The sequence below is a fragment of the Cryptotermes secundus genome, unplaced genomic scaffold (genome assembly GCF_002891405.2).
Source record: "Cryptotermes secundus unplaced genomic scaffold, Csec_1.0 scaffold584, whole genome shotgun sequence".
Classification (NCBI taxonomy): Eukaryota; Metazoa; Arthropoda; class Insecta; order Blattodea; family Kalotermitidae; genus Cryptotermes; species Cryptotermes secundus.
This window is the reverse complement of record NW_019735468.1, coordinates 336,151-358,646: the sequence shown is the minus strand read 5'-3', so window position 1 is coordinate 358,646 and position 22,496 is coordinate 336,151. Positions and strand designations below refer to the sequence as shown.

The window sequence follows — 22,496 nt, the reverse complement described above, 5'->3', positions numbered from 1 at the left end:
GTAGTTGGTGTACTTGCTGTAAATGATAAGGATGCAGCCCGTTCTCATGAAGAGCCCTCCACGTCATGGACTGAGAAACACCGAACCGCTGAGCTAGACGTCTTGTACTGGCACGCAGACTGCGCTCTACAGCATCGAGAATGGTTTCTTCTTCACACAATTCATGTTGAAGATTTCGTTCGTATTGTATACAAATGCTGGGGAGAGAACCAGTTTGTCCTAATGTGTTGAATGTACTGCTAATGGATTTAGGATTAGGAATCCTGCGAATAGGATAACGCCGGTGATATTCGGCAGCAGCAGCTCTCTCATTTCCATCACATACACCCAAAACAAACACCATATCGGTGTATTCCTCAGTGGAAAATGTGTACAGCATCTTAACTTCACAGTCACCAACACAACGTCCTATTTACGACCGGAACACTCTGCCTACCTACGTGCAACATTCCAGCTGGTCTGCGTTAACTGACACAGCTGACTGGAACGCATGGTTGCCCAGTCGGGGGGGGGGCACAGCGCTGCATTCACAATGATGTGCTTCGAAAATCCATTGTTACTCCATAACTATTGAAAATCGACCACAAGTTTATAAGGAAATTTTGCAGGAAATAACCCCAGGAATATGTACCATAAGCCGGGGTAAAACTTCGTGAATCACCCTGTATATGAACTTAACCTTGAGGAAGGCTATTGGATAAAATTTTGTTTGAAGTTGATAGCAGTGATATCCCATATTAATTGCTACAGTCAGTTTTATCACTCATCTTTTAAACTGGTACAATAATATACTCCTTCCACTGATCAGGCAATTCTTCATTATTCCAAATAGAATTAATGAGTTTACAGGTCTCAGACAGTAATTATTCACCTCCTGCTTGAATCAGTTCTGCCGGAATTTGATTACTACCTGGCAAAGACTATCAACACTTGAAGAATAAACCTTGAGAACATGATAACCTTTAAAAAACAGTGGAATAAATATACCAGTAATACTGACAAAAAATTACAGATGTTTGGCAAAATCTGTACTCGAATATTTTGAATTACATGCTTTACTGAAATATGGCTTGAGTAGGTGTCTCTTTTGGACTGTTTTATAATTTTTCTGTTAAACATTAAATAGAGACAGAATGGGACAGTCAATAAAAATTCAGGGAAACAGTTCATGATTTTCATAGTAAGCAGTGATTTGTTTTGAAATGCCACCAGCTGAAAAAGGATATACTTACCTAGTTTTCGATACTGAGAACTTGCAACTGTAAAATTCACAAAGTCCAGGACCTCAAATAGGATTAACACTGGGGGACTACCCTGCAATATGTACTCAAAATCCTCATTGAATACAAGTAGCTCTTCCCAAAATGGCACAATGGTTCTAAAGAACAAAAATACATTACAACTTAAAATATTCATTCTAATTTTCTTACACATATGACATTTTCAATGTGACACTTTCAGTAATTCTAGGAGTAATAAGCCATCTAGTATAACAAATTTCACTGAATATATTAAAGCTATACATCCAATTAATCTACTCTATTAAATTTCTTACACTGGATGGCTTATTATTCCAGTAAATAGCCATTCTCACTTTAAAATCAAGGCACAATTTAGATGCCAAATCTCATAAAGGTTGTTATATTATTAACAAGTCTTCTTTGTTGTGAGGTTTACCGTTATTAGCATGTGCACTTATGTTAGGCAATTCTTAAACATTAACACATTCACCAAAAATAAGATGTTCAAACAATACATCCTAATATAACAGACTAACAATGAGAGTTTGTTGGTTACTGATTGGAAAGCAAATACAGAGGTTACTGTAAAAATCCGAACTCTGTTACCACTGTTTCTTACTGACAAAATTAGAAACTCCTAAGCGCAATAGAAAAAACTACTATTCCCTAGCAAAACTAGAAATTACTGCAACTACTGGTATAAATCTGAATTAAAGTTGAAAGACCTAGTATTTACTTCACTTTTCTGTGAAACTTGCGGACGTGAAAAGAAATGCTCATTGCAAGACCTGACATTCTCACAGCAGTGACTATGAAGATTACTGCCTTCTTGTATGTGACCCCAGTCTCGGAGACCACTGCCAGCGTCTACTTTTGCCTTGAAGATGAAGGCAGCATGTTCTTCCGGAACAATGGTTGGGATCTACCAGACTACATAATGTCACATTCTAAAGGACAGAAATTTACATTGTCATTGCTCATTGGAATGTAATATCTTGGCAACTGCCAGGAGGGACTGCAGCAAATAAGAATCATAAAAAAGTCACAATAATTCGTTCAAGCCAGAATAAAAAAAACCATCAGCTTTCTGTATGCATTACCAACGTACCAAATCAATCAGTGTCTGTCTGTTAGAGCACAACTTATATCTTCACATTCCACCATATTATTCAATTTGAAAATGTCTCATAGCATAGTTGGTTGAGGCACTATGCTACAAGCTGGAAGGTAACGGGTTTAAGTCCTGATGAGGTGGATTTTTTTTAATTACCTAATCCTTCCAGCTGCATTTTGGCCCTGGGGTCAACTCAGCCTCTAACAGAAATGAGTACCTGGAATATTCCTGGGGAGGGGGGCCAGCGCTTAAGGCTGACAATCTTACCGCCATCTGTGAACCGACTATCTAGAGAAAATGTGGAAGCCTCAACGTCTCACAACTCTATGAGCCTTCATGGCCTGTTATAGGAATAGCTTTACCTTACCTCACCTCATATAAAATCAGTTTTCTCACCTCCTCTCTTTGTAATCAAACACCTCCGTCATAAGCGGCAGAATATAATCAACCTCCTGGTTTTCATTGTAGAAAGATACTGAGCGACCAGAGTTGCTTTTCTTCAAGTAATTTCCAGTCGCTGCATCAAGAAGATGTACTTTCACGAGAGGGTGTCGTACAAGAGGATCTACTTGCAAACATTCACTTCGATGAATGAAAATTCCAACTATTTTATCATAACTTAACTCCACTGATTGTGATCCCTCTTTCTTCACAGCAGTTTCTACTGCTACTTCTTTGCTTTCTCTTCTTAATTTATGGAACGATTTTCTGCCAGAAGACACTTCTTTTCCTTCTACTTCTCCATCTGGTGTTTCTATATTTCTCCGCTCAATCTCCTCTTTTTTCTCAACATTACAGTGTGCATTCTTTTTATTTTTCACCTTCCTTCTCTCAACTTTCTTAGGTAGGACACAATCATCATCATCATCATCACCATCTTCTGCTGGTATGCTGGTGTTTTTTAAGTTATCTATGGGAAGTACTACATTCAAGCTGCTGGTTGCTGGTACAATCTGCTGATGATGTTCTTCTACTTCTGTTTCATGGGTTTCACTTGGTTTCAGATGTTCCTTTTGTGTCCTTCTCCTGGGAAGAGGGACAGGTTTCTTCTGATGTTCACTATTCCTGCAGGATGTACTAGCAAAATGTTTTCCTTGGAAACAATCTGGATTTTCTTCAAAGGATTCTGATTGAATGCTTCTTCTTCTTCTAGTGTTTGTTTTGACGAAATCCGTTCCTTTCACTACCTCGTTTTCAGAATCAATTTCTACTTCTTTCTTCAGAGAAACTTGGCTTGAATTCCTTTCATCTTTCAATCTCTTGTCCAGAACCAACTGCTCTCTATTTTTACTAGAATTTTCTTTATCATATTTATGCAAATGTCCATTCAATTTTTCTTTCACAGCTGCATCTTCATCACTGCTTGATAACAAATTGAGGCTGCTTAACCTCTGTGTGGATGTATTATATGATTTCAATGCACACTCTTCCACACTTCTTGAGAAAGATCCCCTGCCGCATCTATCTTCTCCCTTTGCAGGTTCCACATTTGTTATTTCTTTCTTTGCAAAGCTGCTGGCTTCCTCAACCTAAAAAACATTAAAATTACAAAATATTACGAAACTGAATTGTAGATTTGGTATGATAACTTGACCTTAGTGTTGTGATACTAACACATTCACTCACTGTGACACCAGCTGCCCTCAAGAGAATACACCCTCCCAGTTTCAATGACAGCTTGTGACAATGTAGCTACTAGCAGAAATATTTTCCTCTTCTCCAGCATATTTACATCTAACAGCATAACCTTCATACATCATAGCATCAGCTTTGAGAAATCATATTCAATTTACAGTCAACAGATGCATTTTATTTCCTAGCAGAAAACTGTATAAGATATTTAGCTACAATAGCACAGCCCACATGCTGCAAGTGATAGTTAAACTGCCAACAGTGTGTGTGTGTGTGTGTTAATACTGTGACATGTTGCACAATGGAGGACAACCCCTCCTTACCCAGCAGTGACGTGGCGGGTGAGTCAGTGCTCTGTCCCCCCCTCCACACTGTGACATGGCACACAACGCTGCTGTCGACACGGCGTCAGGCAACAGCAGTACCGATTACGTAACAGGCAAGCGCTGCGACTATATAAGAGAACTACACTACCTACAAAGCCAGTTGAAATGTGGCCGTCGCCGAGTGCAGTTGTTGTGAGTTAAAAGTGTATCAGCCGCCGAAGTGAGTTCTCCAGTCAGCATTGAATGAGTAAAAAGTGTATCAGCCACCAAAGTGAGTTCTCCAGTCAGCAGTGAATGAGTTAAAAGTGTATCAGTGGCCGAAGACAGTTCTCCAGTCAGCAGTGAACGAGTTAAAGTGTATCAGCCGCCAAAGTGAGTTCTCAAGTCAGCAGTGAACGAGTTAGTGTGATAATCAGTGTGATAAGTGAGTAATAATTGGGAGTGTGTGATACAGTGGCACTGGTATAGCTCCCGTATCGTAATTAATACATGTATACTACTGAAGACAGAGTGAATTGATTAATGCATAGGGTTTGTAAACTGTGGAAACCCGCAACAGTGTTGTAATTAATTGTAGCCGATAATTGTAGGTTGTTAAATAAACCAGTTAACTATTTGAATGGCGTCTTCAGTAATGAAACACGTTACAATACTTTCATACTAAATATATTGCTTCCTGAAAATTAATTCATGCTGTCTAAAAGTACTGGCAGACAGCTGATTTTAGCAGTACATATGAGAATACCAAAACTGAAACAATTGTGCTTCCTAACGAAGGAGTGAAAATGGGTATCCAATGGAGTACATATATTTTCCAAATGGATTCTCTTCTTTCCTTATTGGTCTTAATGTTCATGTATTTAGACACATATATACTGTTGTAAGCCTAATCACATACACATGCGCACATGTGAAAGCATACACTCTTCTGTCAGATACTTGGTATCTGCATTATAAAGCAGTAACATACAAGGCCTTAAGCATGTCATTTCTAACTGTATTTCAAAAGAGAAATTAAAAGCCCTACTAGTTTTATCGTGCTTGTCTATCTATCTGCATGTAACAGTAACCAATGGGGCCAATTTCAATTTATTAAACTTGGTATGGTAGAAGTCAATTCTAAAGGGGTCTGACAATGAGTTATGACATTTAGGCTTACTGAAATTTTGGACTTTGCCCATTGTCCAGTATTTTACAGAACACAACATGTTGGAAACTGGACCTGCTTCCATCCTCAGGTGAACAAGGTGGGATGCACCTATTCTGTCCAATCTAACATAAGGGGCCAACCTCAATCCAGTGATGGAGGATGGGCACAGTTCCAGTTTCCAAAATGTTGTGTTCTTTAGAATACTGGATGATGGCCAGAGTACAAAAACTCAACAATCCCGAGTCAGTATGGTAGACTCACACTACATTTTATGTCACACTGCATGTCACAGCTTCTAAACAACACATACAGCTACACCTCTGTCACCCACACAAACCTTCAGAAAGATAAAAGTGTGTGTTCATATATATTATGTTACCTATATGATTAACTGTGCAATGCATTTTAAGGATGACGGATGATATCGAATCGCAAACTCGTATCCCTACCGTCGCAGTCATTCATGGTTCTACATATCTTCAGTGAGTGGAGTGACGTTTAACATTTTCATGCATTTACATCACACTATAGCAGATCGTCTTATTCCATACTATTCAGAAGTTCAAGTTTCATTCATGCTGAATGTGGCTCATTTTAGATTAGGTTAGTTTCGTTTACGTTTTTCTGTACTAGCATGATGTGGAACGAACGTCCCAAAAGACGTGTAATAAGGAGATAAATCTACATCCTAATTTAGACCTCTAACCTTTCCTTATGTTCGAACACAATGTAAATGTTTACATTATCCTGTGTTTGACGAAAATAACTTACATTCTCTTGCTCTTGATCCACAGCGGCGCGCAGCAATGAATGGAACCGATCTCTGGTTTCACGTGCACTGTTTAGTCGCGTATGAGTAAGTGGAATTTCATCATCAAAATGGGAATGTTTTCCCATTTATGAACAGTATATCACCAACCGCGATTAAAATTAAATACTTCTTTTACACTTCTCCAAGTTCTAACCTCCAACAGAACTTTGTTTACAAACAACAATAATACCAACATACAAAATAAAACAAAACGTCTCTCACCATTCTCTGTGTCAAAGAGCATACACGTTTCTACACAGCCTTTCAACTATCTCTATGCATGCAAAGAAAAGTGTGCGTCTGTTTTCTTTTAATTCGTTTAGTAGGGGCTGGAGTCCACCTGGGTCCACTCGGCACGGCGGCCACTGATTGGCCTATTGTAGCATGCCCCGGGTGATTATGACGATGGACAATTTGGTGGAATGAAGATTGACAGGAGAAAACCCGCCTCAGCGCCACTTTGTCCACCACAAATCCCACTTGACCAGAGTCCGGGATCGAACCCGGGCCTCCGCGATGGGAAGCCAGCGACTAACCGCTTGAGCTATGGTGCGGCCCGTGCGTCTGTTTACTTTTCTTACCCTTCCACACCCCTGAATCCACTTCGACCATGCTTGGTATGGTACGAGGGTACCTTCTTGGGAAGGTTTTAGACACCTGTGAACACATATTTTATAAATTTAAGTACTCCCACAAAATTCTGGAAACTCCAAAGAAAGAGTACTGCTTGAAAGAGTACATACAATCTTCTGAGTTGTAACATCTTGTAGCTACTACTCGACCCTGAAAACGGAGACTATATACTCCTCCGAGACGTATTACTTTCTTCGAACTACACGGCGTTAAAACCTGGTCACTGTCGCGAGAACCACAAATTTACCTTTTTTTGCTTATTGTTCCAGAAACATTCTTCCCGACGTGCTGAGTATTTTTGTTGTCGATAGACATTAGAAGAGAAAAGGAATGCATGTGGGATATTGGTGCGAAAGCCAGAAGGAAAGAGACCACTGGGAAGACCAAGGCGTAGTTGGGTGGACAATATTAGAATGGATCCTAAAGAGATGGGATGCTATGGTATGGATTGGATTGATCTGGCTTAGGATAGGGGCCAATGGAGTGCTCTTGTGAACATGGTCCGTAAAATGCTGGGAAATTCTTGAGTAGCTGCGCAACTGGCGACTTATCAGGAAGGGCTCAGCTCCATAAGTAAGTAAGTAAGACATTAGAAAAAGAAGGCCTTGCTTACCCCACATGTCTATCTGTTATAATTTTTTAGATATTTAGTTTCAAAATTTTCAAATATAAAAGGAAATTTTTATTCCACGTGTCTAATTAACAGGTAAGAATCAAATATCTCAAACACTACAACAGACAGATGTAAAGTGTAAGCAAGGGTCTTTTTTATAAGATGTATTGAACGTAAAAAATCCTCAGTATGGCAAGTCGAATGATGGAGATCAGTAATATAACTTTTAAATATACCCCTATTACACTTACCAATTACATACGTACGTGTGAATTACATCAACTAATTTAATATAAGTCAGTTACATCCCTGCCTTGGTTTTTGCATCCGTGCTTTGTAAATCGCTATGTAATCCTTTCATATCTCGTTACCTAACAGTCTCTGAGATGAACGACTTGAGGGCATTTCATTCTTAAACGTACATAGGCGATGAAGAGATCAGAAAATGTTTCATAAATTGTTTCAGTCCAGGGCCACGCCTTTTAAAAAATGTTAATGATAACGCAATTTATTCAAGGAGTAATATCATAAATTCATAATACGAATTTCTGTTCCATAAACGCAAACCAAAATTTCTATCTTTCGGAATGCGGCAATAGGTCTGAGCATTTCCTTTTACGCGATTTCACCCTCCCCGCTTTTAGCATTTTAGGAGCAATCCCGGATCTCCCTTGAGGAAAATTTATCAATATAAAAACCTCGAACAGCAGTTATACGTATTATACGCGACGTTCATCACGACGGCTGAAAAAAAAAAAACATGGACCCGACATATTATTAAAGTGTTTAACTTCTATGTACTGCTGTTGTCTGGAATACTCTCACGTGTGAAAGTTGGAATTATTTTTTATACTCTTTTACCATTTGGTGGAAATATTTGTAAATCGGAAGTGGGAAGGTATTCTAAACATATTTTCAAAATACGATGTAAACGAAAAAGAACATATGATTGCTAACATTTCATCCCTAACAAAGCTAACAGAGCTTGTGTTCTAAATTCCTTAGTTAAGGCTCGTCGAGATGTTTTTCATGAAGCAAGCTTCTTTTGCATTGAACTGCAGTCACTTCTTTACTCATCCATATTAGCTACTAATTACAACGTGGGAGTATAAGGAAAATAAACTGGCTGAATTAAGTAATTGGTGTGGAATGGTTACGTCACCCCATATATTCCACTCTTTGTTTCTTTTACAATTTATGGCCATTAAAACTTTCAGAACTCCACGAATCAATTTGAGGAAGTTCTTTGACAGAACACCAGTCGCCGGGGTAATTGTTACTAGACATCTGGTAACTGACTGAATATTCGCCTCTCATAGACGCCAAAAATCATCAGCAAAACCTGAGTTTCACATTTCTTCGTGAAACCAATGCAAGCAACAGAACCAATGCCGATGTATGAGTAATTCCCTTTTGTACTAAGAGTCTGATATGTGATATCTGAAAGTTTGATCATATAGTACAGCAGAAATCTCATAGAACACGTTTTATTTTCACGGGGTAACTCGTCCTGACGAAAAAAGGGAAACGACGTTCGAGATATCTCGTCGGAAACAAATAAGGCGTAAATATTTCCATAATAAAATGCAGCGTCATGTCGTTCCTCAGTTACACGCAGAAAGGAATAAAATTATTTAATCATCGTCATCATCATCATCACTACAATAATCAGGAATACCTGCCTCTTTCATTGTCGTTGAAGCTGACGATCTCGTTCCAGGTCACCGTAGAGTTCTACGTGGTGTTCCCTTCTGCAGACAGCTTGCCTTGCTATACTGGTACTATGTGAGTGTTGTGTTTTATTCTCGCTGTTTCCATATTCATGTATTATGTCTATAAGATAAATTGTATTCAGTTCCCTGCTAATATCTTCACTATTCCCATTATCAATTGAACCAAATCCTGCACCCAAACGTAAAAAGTTAATTGCTGCTGCTTGTATTCAGGAACAATACTTCTCTGTTCCCAAACTCCACATCCATATACTACAGCAGACACAGCATAACTCTATGAAATTTTGACTGAGTATCTTTGCTGAGGATTTATTTAATAAAGAAGATGGATTTTTGAAGGAATATCAATTTTTTCTACTCCAGAGAGAATGAGAAACATTCCTACATGCCACAGGTTCTTACAGGTGGAGTTATCCCTGTGCTTACTTAATTATATAAAGGTATAAGTGGGGAGTGAATGTATCGCTCTATGCACTCTTAATATCGTCAATCAGTTTCACGCTCTGGCTGCATTGCTTCCAAGGAAATAGGTTCGAGGACTCAGTGGACAGAGGCTTGGTGGGCCTAAGAACTGCTCTGCGTGCGGCGTCGAAGATAAAAATCTCTGACCTTATCAGGAATCGAACACCCTCAAAGTTTGTATGTCACTACGCCAGCAACTTATGCTGAATCACGTTTTGTGCCTAAATTCTGCCATTCTCAGGCTTTTTTTTGTGATATTCCGGGTAAGCCGATTAAATGTAGACGAAGTAAAAGAACTGACTGTTTGGGCATTATCCATTGTCCTCATTTTGTTTAAAACGACGTTGCGGAGACTAGACTCTGTCTTCATCCTCAGGTAAAAAGCCTATTTAGCTTGGTTCAATCGATACAGCTTGTCCGTATCTCCGCGGGCTAGCTCTATCGATTAGGCTCAACTGAGTAGGCTTTTTACTTGAAAATGGAGACGGAGTCCAGTCTCCGAAAAGTCATTTTAAATAAGAATGAGACGATGGAATATATATAAAAAGTTAATGACTTTATTAATATAACACATGCGGTAGCGTAATTGGTTGAGGCACTATGCTACAAGCCGGAGGGTCGAGGGTTCAAGTCCCGATGAGGTCACTGGCTTTTTTTTTCAATTGACCTAATCCTTCCAGCCGCACTATGGTCCTGGGGTCGACTCAGCCTCTAACAGAAATGAGTACCAGGAATATACTTGGGGGGTAAAGGGCTGGCGGCGCGTAGGGCTGACAACCTTGCCTCCATCTATGAGCCGATTTTCTAGAAAATGTGGGGAACCTCAACATCTCACAACACTATGGGCCTCCACGGCCTGTTACAGGGATACCTTTACTTATTTTTCACTTTTTGCTTATTAATATGCCGTCGTAACGAACTTTCAGATCTTATTTCAGGCGAAGAAGTAGCTCCTTAAATTGAACAATCTTCATTCATTTCTTGTTTCTGAAGACTTATAGCATAGTCATTTTCTTTTCTAAGTAACAAATTATTCTTTAGGGTGATAGAGGGAGTACAGGCCTTGGTGATCATTCTAAAGTTTCGGGGCTCCCATACGCGGTTACTAGGAATAAGAAAAGCATAGAAAATTTTGACTGTAAAACACCAAGCTGGGAGACGTAGTCGTAGAAGGTCTGATAACACTAAAGTGCAATTTGGAGGAATTCATGCTGAAGAGGTGAACTGTATTCTACTAGAACAAGGCTGGGCGGATTTGTTTGTATGGAAGGTATATTAAAATCAAGGAATGTCTTGACCGCCTGAATAACTCTCTACTATGTAGTATATACTATGTATTCAGAACTTTAAATTTTAGAAATTTTAAATTTTAAACTGTAATTCTAAAATCGAATTGACTAGCGTGTTTTGGCGAGATTTTAAAACAAGACTGACAGGCTGATGTTTTAGATTTTGGACTGTGTGCAGTGTGACAGTTACGTAGTGAAAAATACACCTGATGATGTCCAATTACGGCCGAAACATGTAGTGTAGAGGAAGAAAAGACAAAGATCTACAACCAAATAAATTGTTGCATTCACGATGGTATTTGTATTATTACATATAGAAGTGTATAGTGCAACAGGATACTTAAATATAATGTACTGACATTTTCCACTTGAAACAAGCAACGCTTCCTGATACGCTCACTAGAATTTTGTGTCTGTAAACACAGAAACTTCTACTAAAGTAGGGGACGAAGTGGATGGATACGGACGAAAATTAATTACATAGGTATCGATATGTTTGGTGTAGACCTCATACATACGTACTACATACTATCTCAGCATTTCTTCGAAGAGGCAGGAATTACGCAAGTATTCTCAGGATAACTTGAAATTTGCCCAGATTCCAAATGATTACCTCTTCTGCATTACAACTGCACCAATTTGTTTGGGTTACAGAAGGTAAATATAGTACAGATCATGCTTCCACTTCTTTCCCTGAACACACAATAATCCATTTGGCAGTACATGATTCCCCGACGTGTGTGCGTGTATGCGTGTAGTTCTGTTCCCCCAAATGGCTTGGCACGCGTGTCACCACGTGCCTCATCACACAGCATGAAATGATGGGATACTGCACGGAATTACTTGCCAGCTCCACTGAAAAGAGCCCCATTAAAGTGGGCATGCAGCCACACCCTGAACGGTATTCGAGTCCCCGTTCCCGTGTGTGAGTGATCACTTCACCGTCACCGAGATCGCAAGCCTTAGGGCAGGAACACGCACACAGCGACATCAGTCGTACGACGTCCGTACGGTTCATGTCGCATCAAGTAGTAAAATATAAAGTGTGAACTTAGCTTCCATACGTGACGACATGCGACATCTACCGTACGACAGTCGAAGAGCAAAGAAATGTTTTTCGTCGCTCTAGTGTGAAAAGGAGGTCGTACGGCAAAAAGATCGTACATTTTTCCGTACGACCGATGTCGCTGTGTGTGTTCCTGCCCTTAGGCCGGGCGCACACCAAGGAAACTGGAAACCGCAACGCAACCGAAATTTCCGAGAATTGTTATCAGCCTGAGTTGAACACATGTTACTGAATGGAGTAGCGCAAACTGAGGAAACTGCGTCGGAAATTTCGGTTGCGTTGCTGTTGTCGGCTTCCTTGGTGTGCCCTCGCTCTTAAAAAGCAGTCATCTTTGGCATCATGTCTGTAGGGTTCCAACGGATGAACTAGACCGCGGTTTTTAACACAACTAACGAAATTCCCAGTAGCAAATCTGTTTATAACAGGTCACACTTAGGTTACAATGACTAATCAATTATCACTAATTATGTTTGGAATATACGTATATGAAAGGATGTCGTACTTTGAGGAGGCGGTCTCACAGAAGAGAAGTGCCGTGTGTTCAGTGAGTTCTGTGGTATGACGATTTGGTTCCCATTCTACCTTGAAAATGAAATCTGGTAACTTTCTAGTAATGACGTAACGATCCACGTCACTACTGATACTGACGTAATCTAAAAATATTTTAGAACACTTAATACACTGACATACACGTATTTTGAGCGAACATAATTATCAAAGCCTGATACCGTACAACATTTCAAAATCTACACTTAATGGCATTAGTATTGTTCCCCCGCCACGAGATAGCAAAGCCGCCATGACGGTCTAAGAAACGAGGTACTGAAAATTTACAAGATGAAGAGGTCTCCATCGTGCTGATCATACCAGTGAGTGAACTACTGAGGTCAGTTTTTAGCCTCCTTTCCTTTTTTTGAAAACTAAAAGTAGGCTTATGATATCACCATGCTCTCTGTGAATCACCGCCCCCCCCTCCCCAACTTTTTGAATGCCCGAACCAATATTCATGAAACTTGGTATGTACTCGTATATAATGACACCTGAGCCCACCTCAACGGCATACTTCGTAAATCACTCCCGTCAGCCTGTGCGTCTGTGCGTGCATCTCACTACCGTTGCTAGGTAAAGACTCGGTGTAAACGTTACCACGCCAATTAATACACACGTAACAGTGGAAGAATGGTTGGACGCATATTTATCTGTGCGGGCCGTGTCGCATCAAACGAAAGTTGGCGATTAGTTCTTCCCAGGACTTCTTGGTACACCAAGGGATGAAAAACATATACAGTTCGACAATGGGAATCTTAAGATTGCACTGTGATGGCACTGCCCCAAATTAAATCATGTTCTTAATATCTGAATAATGTCATTTCCCATTCCGCCCAACACAGTGTCCTTACTGATTCTGTGTGAGGCCGTTAGGCCTATGTAAATTCTTCTGACTGGGTCAAGACTGTGTTTACCCCAGTGACCCACATCCATAATAAAAGCAGGGCAGTCCGCACGCAAATGGGAGCAACGCAGCCCCTAGCGCCTTTCGTGTTTACTTTTAGTCCTGTTTGCCGATTTAAACAATATCAATTATGGAGGTTATGTCCCATCAAATGGAGTATGATAATGAGGATCCTGAATAATGGGTCCAGTCGTTCTCTTTGTTAACTATCGTTTAAAACAATAACCATTGACAATGCCGGCTGAATTTCCTTTCATTAGTTTTCTCAAATACCAAATAATAAACACAAGCTACAAAATTGCATGTTTCAAAGCAAAATATCTCGCTTGAAAGAAAATAATCCCAGTCTTGCCTGAAGGGTCTGAGTAAAATCAAGAATCATCTCACTCAAAATAGCTGGTAAAGGTAAAGTTGTCCCTGTGCTTAACTAATTAAGCCAAACGCCATGCAGGCGTATAAGGGAGTGGATGTATAGATGCACATTTTCTTGACCTCAGCAGTAGTTGCAGGTGAGTGGTCAGCTTCATGCCCCTGCCTCTTTTTTAATGTTAGTGAGGGTGGGACTAAGTCCCTTGTAAGCGGCCTCCGTAGTCTAGAGGTAACGTTCCCACCTCATGATTCATGGTACGCGGGTTCAAACCCGGTGGAGGTCGTCGAAATTTTAAGGGCGGAAAAATTCAGGGAACAAGTCCTCCGGGAGGGACTTTAAGCCGTGTGTCCCGTGTCGTACCTTTACGGCACGCAAAAGAACCTCGTATCTCCAAAGGAGGTCACTGAGCCAAATTCAAGGACGCTTCCAGCCCAACAGTAGTCTCTAACACCTCTGATAGATGGGGGAACCATTATAGATACCGCCAAGCCAGTGGAGGCCGAACTCGCTGGCTCGGTCGGGACTGATGGTACGTACCAATATCGGTAGGATATAGAGACTGGTAGAATATCATAGAGGGAAGCACAATGGACCAATACTGGTCTAAGTGCATGGGGAAACCCACCCTCTCCAATAACTAACTAACTAACTAACTAACTAACTAACTAACTAACTAAGTCCCTTGTACTGCGGTCACTTCTGGCCTATAGTACAAGCCCCAGATGATAGGTGAGGGTGATTGTGGAGCAATTGGTAGAATGAAGATTGGCAGGGGAAACCGAAGTACTCGGAGAAAACTCCCTGGAAAATATCCCCAGGAACCCATTGAATTGGAGACTGGGAGGGCCCAAGAGCTGGTCTGGATGACGTGGAGACCCTGCAGGGACTCGAACTCCGAACCCTCGGTCGTCCAGACCGCATCCAGTCGCTGCACCGATTGCGCTATCCCTGCGATCCCGGTTCTACAAGATAGCTGGCACTCTGGCTATATTATACTTGCTTATAGAATGAGACAGACTGACAAGGGAGGACTAGTAGCGCTCAGAAACAGCAAGACGAAATATGCGGGTGACTACAGAGCAACATGACGCGTCAGACAACATTCTGATGACCTGGCAGCACACACGCACACTCAGCAACACAACAGAAGTAATGGAAATCAATGGGGAAGTGTCACACAGATAAAGTGAGCATAGGGGGCCTTCATAGAAAGAAACTCACGTATTTCTGTTGCGTGACAAAACTGATCGGGATAAAAATGTGTTATATAATAAAACTGCGATGTTTGATGATGCAACGTTAGAGAATTAACACTATGCCAAAAAGAAGATTAAATCGATTATGCTGCTTTATTTTGAGCCGGGATGACTCAAGTGGTGTAGCTGGAGTTGTATTCCCGGCAGGGGTAAGGGATTCTTCTCTACTTCACAGGCTCCAGGCCGACCCTGGGGCCTACCCAGTTCTTCTATCCAAAGGATACCCGGGGATCTTTCCCCGAGGGCAATGCGGCAAGTGTGTGAAACTCACCTCTATCTTGTACCGAAGTCAATAATGGTGGAGCTATACCTCCACTCCCACATACGGCCTCATGGCGTGGTGCTTAGATGATTAATGCTTCATTGCTTCAATTTAAGCTGTAGAGGGCTTGTTAGTCGGCAACGGAACCAGAATTCTATAACGAATAGAGTTATGTAGCGTGCCATATTTATAGGAAAATATATGGAGCTAGAGACCGATTTGGCCTAGGCCTGCTCAGTTGTTAGACGCTTCCCAAATCGCGTTTAGGCTAGTGTAGTGACACGACTCAGTCTACCTTAATACCTCTACATTCACAGAACAACATAAAAATAGAGGAGAAATACACAAATTCCTCAAGAGGGATTCGAACTCGTGATTCCAGTGTTGGAAGCCTAAAAGCCCTGCCACTGAAATCAGCAGTGACATAGAGTGCGTCAGATGAAGCAATAAATTTTAAAGTTTAGTTAAAATGATTTAGTGATAAAGCAGTATCTGCAGACTTATGCGTTAACAACTTTCAGATTGGAGTCGGGAAAGCTCAGTCATTATATGACGAAGCTACGGACTGGAAGAACAGGGTTGGATTTCCGGCAGGTGCAAGGATTATTTTCTTCACCGTAGCGTCGAGGTCCCATCCAGCCTCATTTCCAATGTACACCGTTAGTGGAGCTATACTTTCAGTCCTCCATATGCTTTTACGGCGTGGTGCTCAAAGTAAGCACAAGAACTGTATATTTACCTGTTAGAATTTTCAGAGTACTGGGAAAGACATACTAATTTTAGACACAATACACAAATGAACTGGAATTCGAGGCATAAAAGTTCCATTATTAATAGGAAAGCCAAAGCGTTTGCGTGGTCGCCGTGGTAACCCAACCAAACACACTGTACTGTCTGTGCTTCGCTACTGCGATGTTTACTCTCAACAAAGAAGTGGATCACGTCCATAAACAAAGATTGACTTGTGGACGATACTTCCAGAGTGGACGAAAGCTCAGCATATCGGCCATCTTTATGAGTGACATGTGAAACCGACACAACGACCGATGACTGGAAAATGGGTTCACATTCCTGGTGGCGGCAGTTTCATGTCTCGTATGATGGTGTAGAATCGACAAATTAACATCGTAGTCCGTGAGTTTGCATTCATTTGGGGGGAAAATATTAGAGATCGCTTCTCTCTTCAGTGATTTAAGATTACAACTTAACCTAATATTTTAAAAATAAGTATTTGAAGCATATTTAATATGACATATTAAAATACTGACATTTGAGTACAGTATTTTAAACATTAAGAGATAATGATTTTATAAATCTGAATATTACAATGTACAATGTCGTTTTTTTATGGATGTGAAATATGGTCTCTCGCTCCAAGGGTAGGACACACAGAGGTGGAGAGTGCCTTAGAACAAGGTGCGGAAGAAAATAATTGGACATACGGAAGTGGAATTAAATGGATAACAGTGAAAACTTCATTCGGAAATCTTCATAATTTGTAATCTTAACATAGGATTGTTAGAACGATTAATTCAAAGACACTTAGATTATTTCAGTTTTACACCTTCAAAGTGAAAGAGAGCTCTGAAAATCTAGGCGTTGGTGGTGAATGATATACTACATTGATCTTAAAAAGTATAATGTGAAGATGAAAAATGAATTAAATACACTCAAGAGAGCGCCCAATTGGAAGGATTTAATCACGGTTAATCATGGTTTCCATAATGATATAAAAACATTAATAATTATCAGCGGAACAAGGTAGATTGTGTATCATGGGAACAAAGCACTCTAAACATTATAACAAACTAACGTCAAAATTTGAGAATTATTATGGTAGTAAAGGGGAGGAATTTTTTTAAAATGTAGAGACTAAGAAATAAAATATTAGTAGCATGTTCCGTAGTTCAAAAATAGAGAGTGAATGTAATATTACATTCTAATTCCTGTATGAACTTTCTAAGTCTCTGAGTAAAGTAATTGTAATGACAGGAGTAAAGAAATTTGATAAATAGGACTGATACCATGAAAATTTTACTGAATTTATTAATTATTAAAAAGAAACTAGATGCAAATATGTGCGTATATGGTAATATCACAAGCCAGATTTCTTTATAAAGAAAAATTAATTCGGATTAAAATGAAACCAATATATTAATCTGAGAAAGGCCAGTGAAGAACAGTACAGTCATGAGACAACCCGTTAGTCTTTTTCTTTCAATTTCACGCAGTAATTGAAACAATTAACGGCACTGCGCCGCATGGAACGGTTTTGTTCTCCGGCGGAAGTTGAATATACAGAAGCATTATAGCGTGTTTTCGAGGTCAATTGTTTTCGGCCTTCAGATCCGGTTTGCAGCATGAACCTCCTAGGTCTCAGTTCCTCCTGCACGAACGTCAGTGACGCACCGCCATTACCTGAATATAAGACAATTATGGACCGTTTCCCAAGCTCCTCTCCGTAGCGTTTAGTCAGAAACTTCACACGCTGCCCTTTATCTCCTCTCAGATTTCTTACCTTCGAGCCTTAAAGACACACAATAGCTTTCGTCCTTTACGCTTCAGCGTCCATGCATGGAGGCTGGTCATATTCGTGGGTCTGACTGTCCGTCCGTTCATATCTCTGCAAACTTCTCAACGGATTCTGGTAAAATTTTGCACTAGGGAGCTATACTGAAATTTATCGCTGCATTAATTTTGGTCTGAGCTCATCTCATCTCCTGTTTTTTAAGCACTTTCGAATAGAAGATTATCAAGTTTCTAGAAATAATCCTACTAAAACGAAATAAGCCTACACATAGATTTCATTAAGACCGACGGGCCTTATTCACAGCTTTCCTCGATATGGCGTACAGCCTATTTTATTAAAAGGAATAATTAATATTCTATATTTCAGTGAAGTACACAGTCTATTCTCTCATTATCAGCACATTTGCATATGCAATATAATGAACATAAAGAGCAACGCGGTATTCGAAATCGTAAATAATACATTTATAAATTTCGGACATATTCTCCGACTGAGTGAGCAGACCTACGTTTCTCCTCGTATGTACAATTTTTTTTTTTACATTCCAGAGAGAGCAAAACACTTTCCCAAAGATGCCAGTCGTATGGAGAGTCAGACGTGCATAGACCATCTAATGACAGAATCTCGAAATTATGATCACTTACATTAGAGGCGTCACTTCCTCCAGCTGTTCTGCCGGATATACTACAATTTTTTGACTTCCACGAACAGCAGATGTGAACAAGCAACAGATATTCTCTAACGTTAAGTTCGCAGATTTTGCAAACCAGAGAATCTGCATATGTTTGTATTTTTTTATTGAATATACAAATTCAATCTCTAAAAACTAATTAAATGTATGAATTCCACTGGAATATAGATAATTTTTCTTTGTGTTTCCTTAAATACACAACGTGGAGAAACGTTCCAATTAAAAGTTGTATTCATAGATCTTTATGTGCATTTCATCTACCAATAAGTAGCTGCACGTGTAATGCTATAAAACCAGACTGTTTTTATTTCAATTCAGCGAGCACTTACACTTTCGAGAACTGTGTTACAATGCAAGAACGACTGCATATCATCCTAGGATAAAAGGTAAAGTTGTCCCTGTGCTTAACTAATTAAGCACTATGACATGAAGGCGTATGGGGAGTGGATGTATAGATCCACATTTTCTCGATCTCGGCACTCGTTGGAGGTGAGTGGTCAGCTTCACGCCCTTACCGCTTTACCCCCCGGGGAAACAGCCCCCCTGTACCCATTGGGTAGGAGGCTGGGTGGACCCTAGAGCCGGTCTGGACGACGTGAAAAGAAAATTCTTGACCCTACCGCGACTCGAACTCCGAACCTTCGGTCGTCCAACCCTTAGCCAGCCGCTATACCGACCACCCTATAACGGCTCCTACCATCCTGGAGATTCTGGGTATGGCACAGAAAGCTGAAATTGAAACTGTTTCAGTATGTATCGCGTTGTGCTGATGGAAGGCCATAGAGCAGTGTAGCCCGTAGCCAGTGTCCTTGTGGCAGCAGGCTGGCTGTCTCCGGTCCGCTTTTGTCCATTCTATCGCCAGTTGTATAGTTCGCCACCGGCAGTAAGGAAGTATGAAGTCAGTGGGATAAACCAACCAGGGTGTGTTAGAAGTTGCGAGCTGTTTCCAGATATTTGGTGAGTACAAGAATAAAGAAGACTTAGCTAAATAATACTTCCCCTCAAAAGAACATCTTAGATCTTCTTTGCTCATTTAAATGGCATATAAAACTGTGGCACCCACCTCTAATAAAACACATATCATCTCCGATACTTACCTAAGAAATATCTTAAATTCGGTTCCTACTCTCAGTGAAACACCGCATCTCCATTACAGAACTGAATAGATTCATGATGTCTGGGGAAAACAGTATTTTTCTGGAGTAAAATCAGAAAGGCTGTGGTAAAATGTCGAATTGTTGAACGCAAAAGCAGGTGATGCGTGTATTTACCACAGAGAGTAAAGTATTGAGTGGATTAGTAGTTTGAAGTGCGTGCGTGCGTGCGCGCGCTCTCATTAGGTGCTATGTAACGTGTGATGTTGAGAAAGTGTCGTTAAATAATCGAAGACAACTGAGCCACGAAAAGGATACGAGTACTCAGGCGAAGAGATATACCATTGAAAGCAATGAACAATCAGGAGAGGAGGAACAATTATGTGTACTGCCGATACCAGTATGAACGGCCAGTGTTTGAAGATATTAAGTATTATTGCATAAAGACTCCGTCAGAAATATACATTTTAACGCAAATCATTGTAAAGGAGTATTTCCGAAAAGTATTATGTTGCATTGATGATCCAAGCGGCTTTGCTGAGAACGGGTATTCCCCGTTACATGGGATGCGGACACACCCAGCTGGCTTACGATACGCAAGAAAATCTCCAGTATATAAATGAGCCATCCACAAATCGTTCCATCGATCAATCAGAGAAACAGTCCACCAATCCATTCGACTCTACACCTATCACCCACACATCAGCAACACAGAGGGCACAATGGCACCTCAGCGCCTTACTACAGCGGCAACTTCTCCTGCATGTTTGTAATGCCTGTAGTCTAAACAAATATGAGACCGTGGATTTTGCACTGTGTATGGGATGTTGCTTTAGACGTGAATGACAGCATGGCAGAAAATCTGAAGCCATCGCCAGAGCGTCTGGTCTAGAAACTGATGGAATAGCTTGATGAACGGTTTCGGAGTCCTAATGAGATAAGTGAATAGTTGGTCACGTGGTAGGCCATATTATGGATGTTATGTCTCACTTGCAGCTGCGTGAAGCATATGAATGGTAGCCATTCTGAATGTCATTTTTCACATCTGGCTCGTGTCATGTTTCCATGTGTATGCACGGAAGCAGACGAAGAAACTGCATCTCAGAGACGTTTCCGGTATGATGGGGCAGACCAACTCCTAGAGTTGTTATATATTATGTTTTGGGCTAAGAAAGACGAAAATATGTCCATCTCTTTTAGAACGGTGACACTGGCGATGTGCCAACGGAAGTTGACCCATAATACGCTGCCACTGCTAAGCTGTTATGATAGGGACCAAATTATATTTTGGACCCAGCAGATAATGGGAAGACCTTAGAGAATTGGAGCTTAATAAATTTGATTTGTGAAGATTAAAGCTGAATAATATAATAATCATTGGCAAAAACAGCCATTTTTTTAGCCATAGCCCTCCTTGGATGATTCTACCAGATTTGACAATTCTTGGGAATTAGACCAACCGGTTTTCACTTCTTTGGATTTCACAACTTTTTTTCTTTTTTGCAGAGTAATGTCGTCTGCCTTACGTCCTACCCGCAACCTGGAGGATCATGTCTGTATGCCCCCCAGTGACATGGTGGCCCAGTTATACCCCCAGGAACCGGGTTCCCTTTTCGTTGTTTTCTATGACCCGCGGAGAGGAGTGATATTACGCTTTATAATTTTTATGTATGCAGACTTCGCGAAATATTAATGTTCATATTAGAGACAGCGGGGGCACGCGGTAGCGTAGTTGGTTGAGGCACAATGCTACACGCTGGAAGGTTGTAGGTTCAAGTCCCGGTGAGGTCATTTGATTTTTTCAATTGACCTAATCCTTCCAGCCGCACTATGGCCCTGGGATCGACTCATCCTCTAACAGAAATGAGTACCAGGAATTAATTAAATAATTTTTCTGGGGAGTAAACCGCGACCGGCGCGTAAGGCTGACAACCTTACCGCCATCTTTGAGCCTATTGTCTAGATAATGTGGGACCCTCAACGTCTCACAACCCCATGGGCCTTCACGGCCTGTTACAGGGATAGCTTTATTTACTTACTTAGTTACTTTTATTTGAGGCAGCAGGTTCAGTCTCAGACAATACCGCGAAATTTGAGAGGAGTGTGAAACTATGAATACGCATTGCTTTTATTTGTTACTAAACACCTTATCTGTACTACTGGCTTTTTGGACTATCCATTGTCGAGTATTCTAAAGAACACGACGTTTTGGAAACTGGGTCAGCTTCCGCCCTGAGGTGAGAGGATGGGAGGCACTTGCTCTATTGGTTCCATAAAAAATATCAAATCCAAGCCGGTGGACTGGATTAGCTCTTTCTAATGGGCTGAACAGGGTAGGTGTGTCCAACCCTCTCACCCAAGGGCGGTAGCTGACCGAGTTTCCAAAACGTTGTTCTTTAGAATACTGGACGATTGAAAAAGCCCCAAAACCCAGTGATTCCGATTGTCATATTCCAACGTCAGAACTCTCTAGAATCTACTAAACGCACTTACGTTTCATAACATACAGAATTCATCTTCTCTGTTTTCTTTTGTCAAATTATTTTTCTGAAGTGGAATTTAAAGGTGGCGATCACAATTGCCCTCCACCCCACATTTCAAAATCTAAAACTGTTACCATGAAATCCAGGTGTTTATTTCATACCCTCGAAATATATGGTTACATGACGCCTGAAAGGCGGATTAGCAGAGCCAGAAGAGATGACTTTTGCGAGGCAAACAAGTACACATGAAATAATTGAAGAACCACGAGAAGCAGTGTTTTGTGTTC

At 40.6% G+C, this 22,496-nt stretch overlaps 2 protein-coding genes across 4 annotated transcripts in view; one reads left to right on the top strand and one right to left on the bottom strand.

Moving 5' to 3' along the window:
- LOC111869382 (jouberin) overlaps positions 1-6,570 on the bottom strand; it is a 20,196-nt gene extending 13,626 nt beyond the window's left edge. The window contains exons 1-3 of the mRNA XM_023860876.2: positions 6,235-6,570; positions 2,752-3,884; positions 1,233-1,378 (exon numbers count right to left, since the gene is read on the bottom strand). Of these exons, the coding sequence (XP_023716644.1) occupies positions 1,233-1,378; positions 2,752-3,884; positions 6,235-6,360 (1,405 nt within the window). The 5' untranslated portion in view covers positions 6,361-6,570. The remainder of the gene's footprint in view (positions 1-1,232; positions 1,379-2,751; positions 3,885-6,234) is intronic.
- A 9,776-nt stretch (positions 6,571-16,346) lies between these two features.
- The window catches only part of LOC111869370 (choline transporter-like protein 1), a 29,823-nt gene continuing 23,673 nt past the window's right edge, over positions 16,347-22,496 (top strand). For 2 of the 3 annotated variants that reach the window (XR_002843660.2, XM_023860851.2), the window contains exon 1: positions 19,402-19,589. The gene's annotated coding sequence lies outside the window, so the exon portion shown is untranslated. Of the gene's footprint in view, positions 16,546-19,401; positions 19,590-22,496 lie in introns of those variants that run through there. The other variant, XM_023860853.2, reaches the window with a different exon arrangement.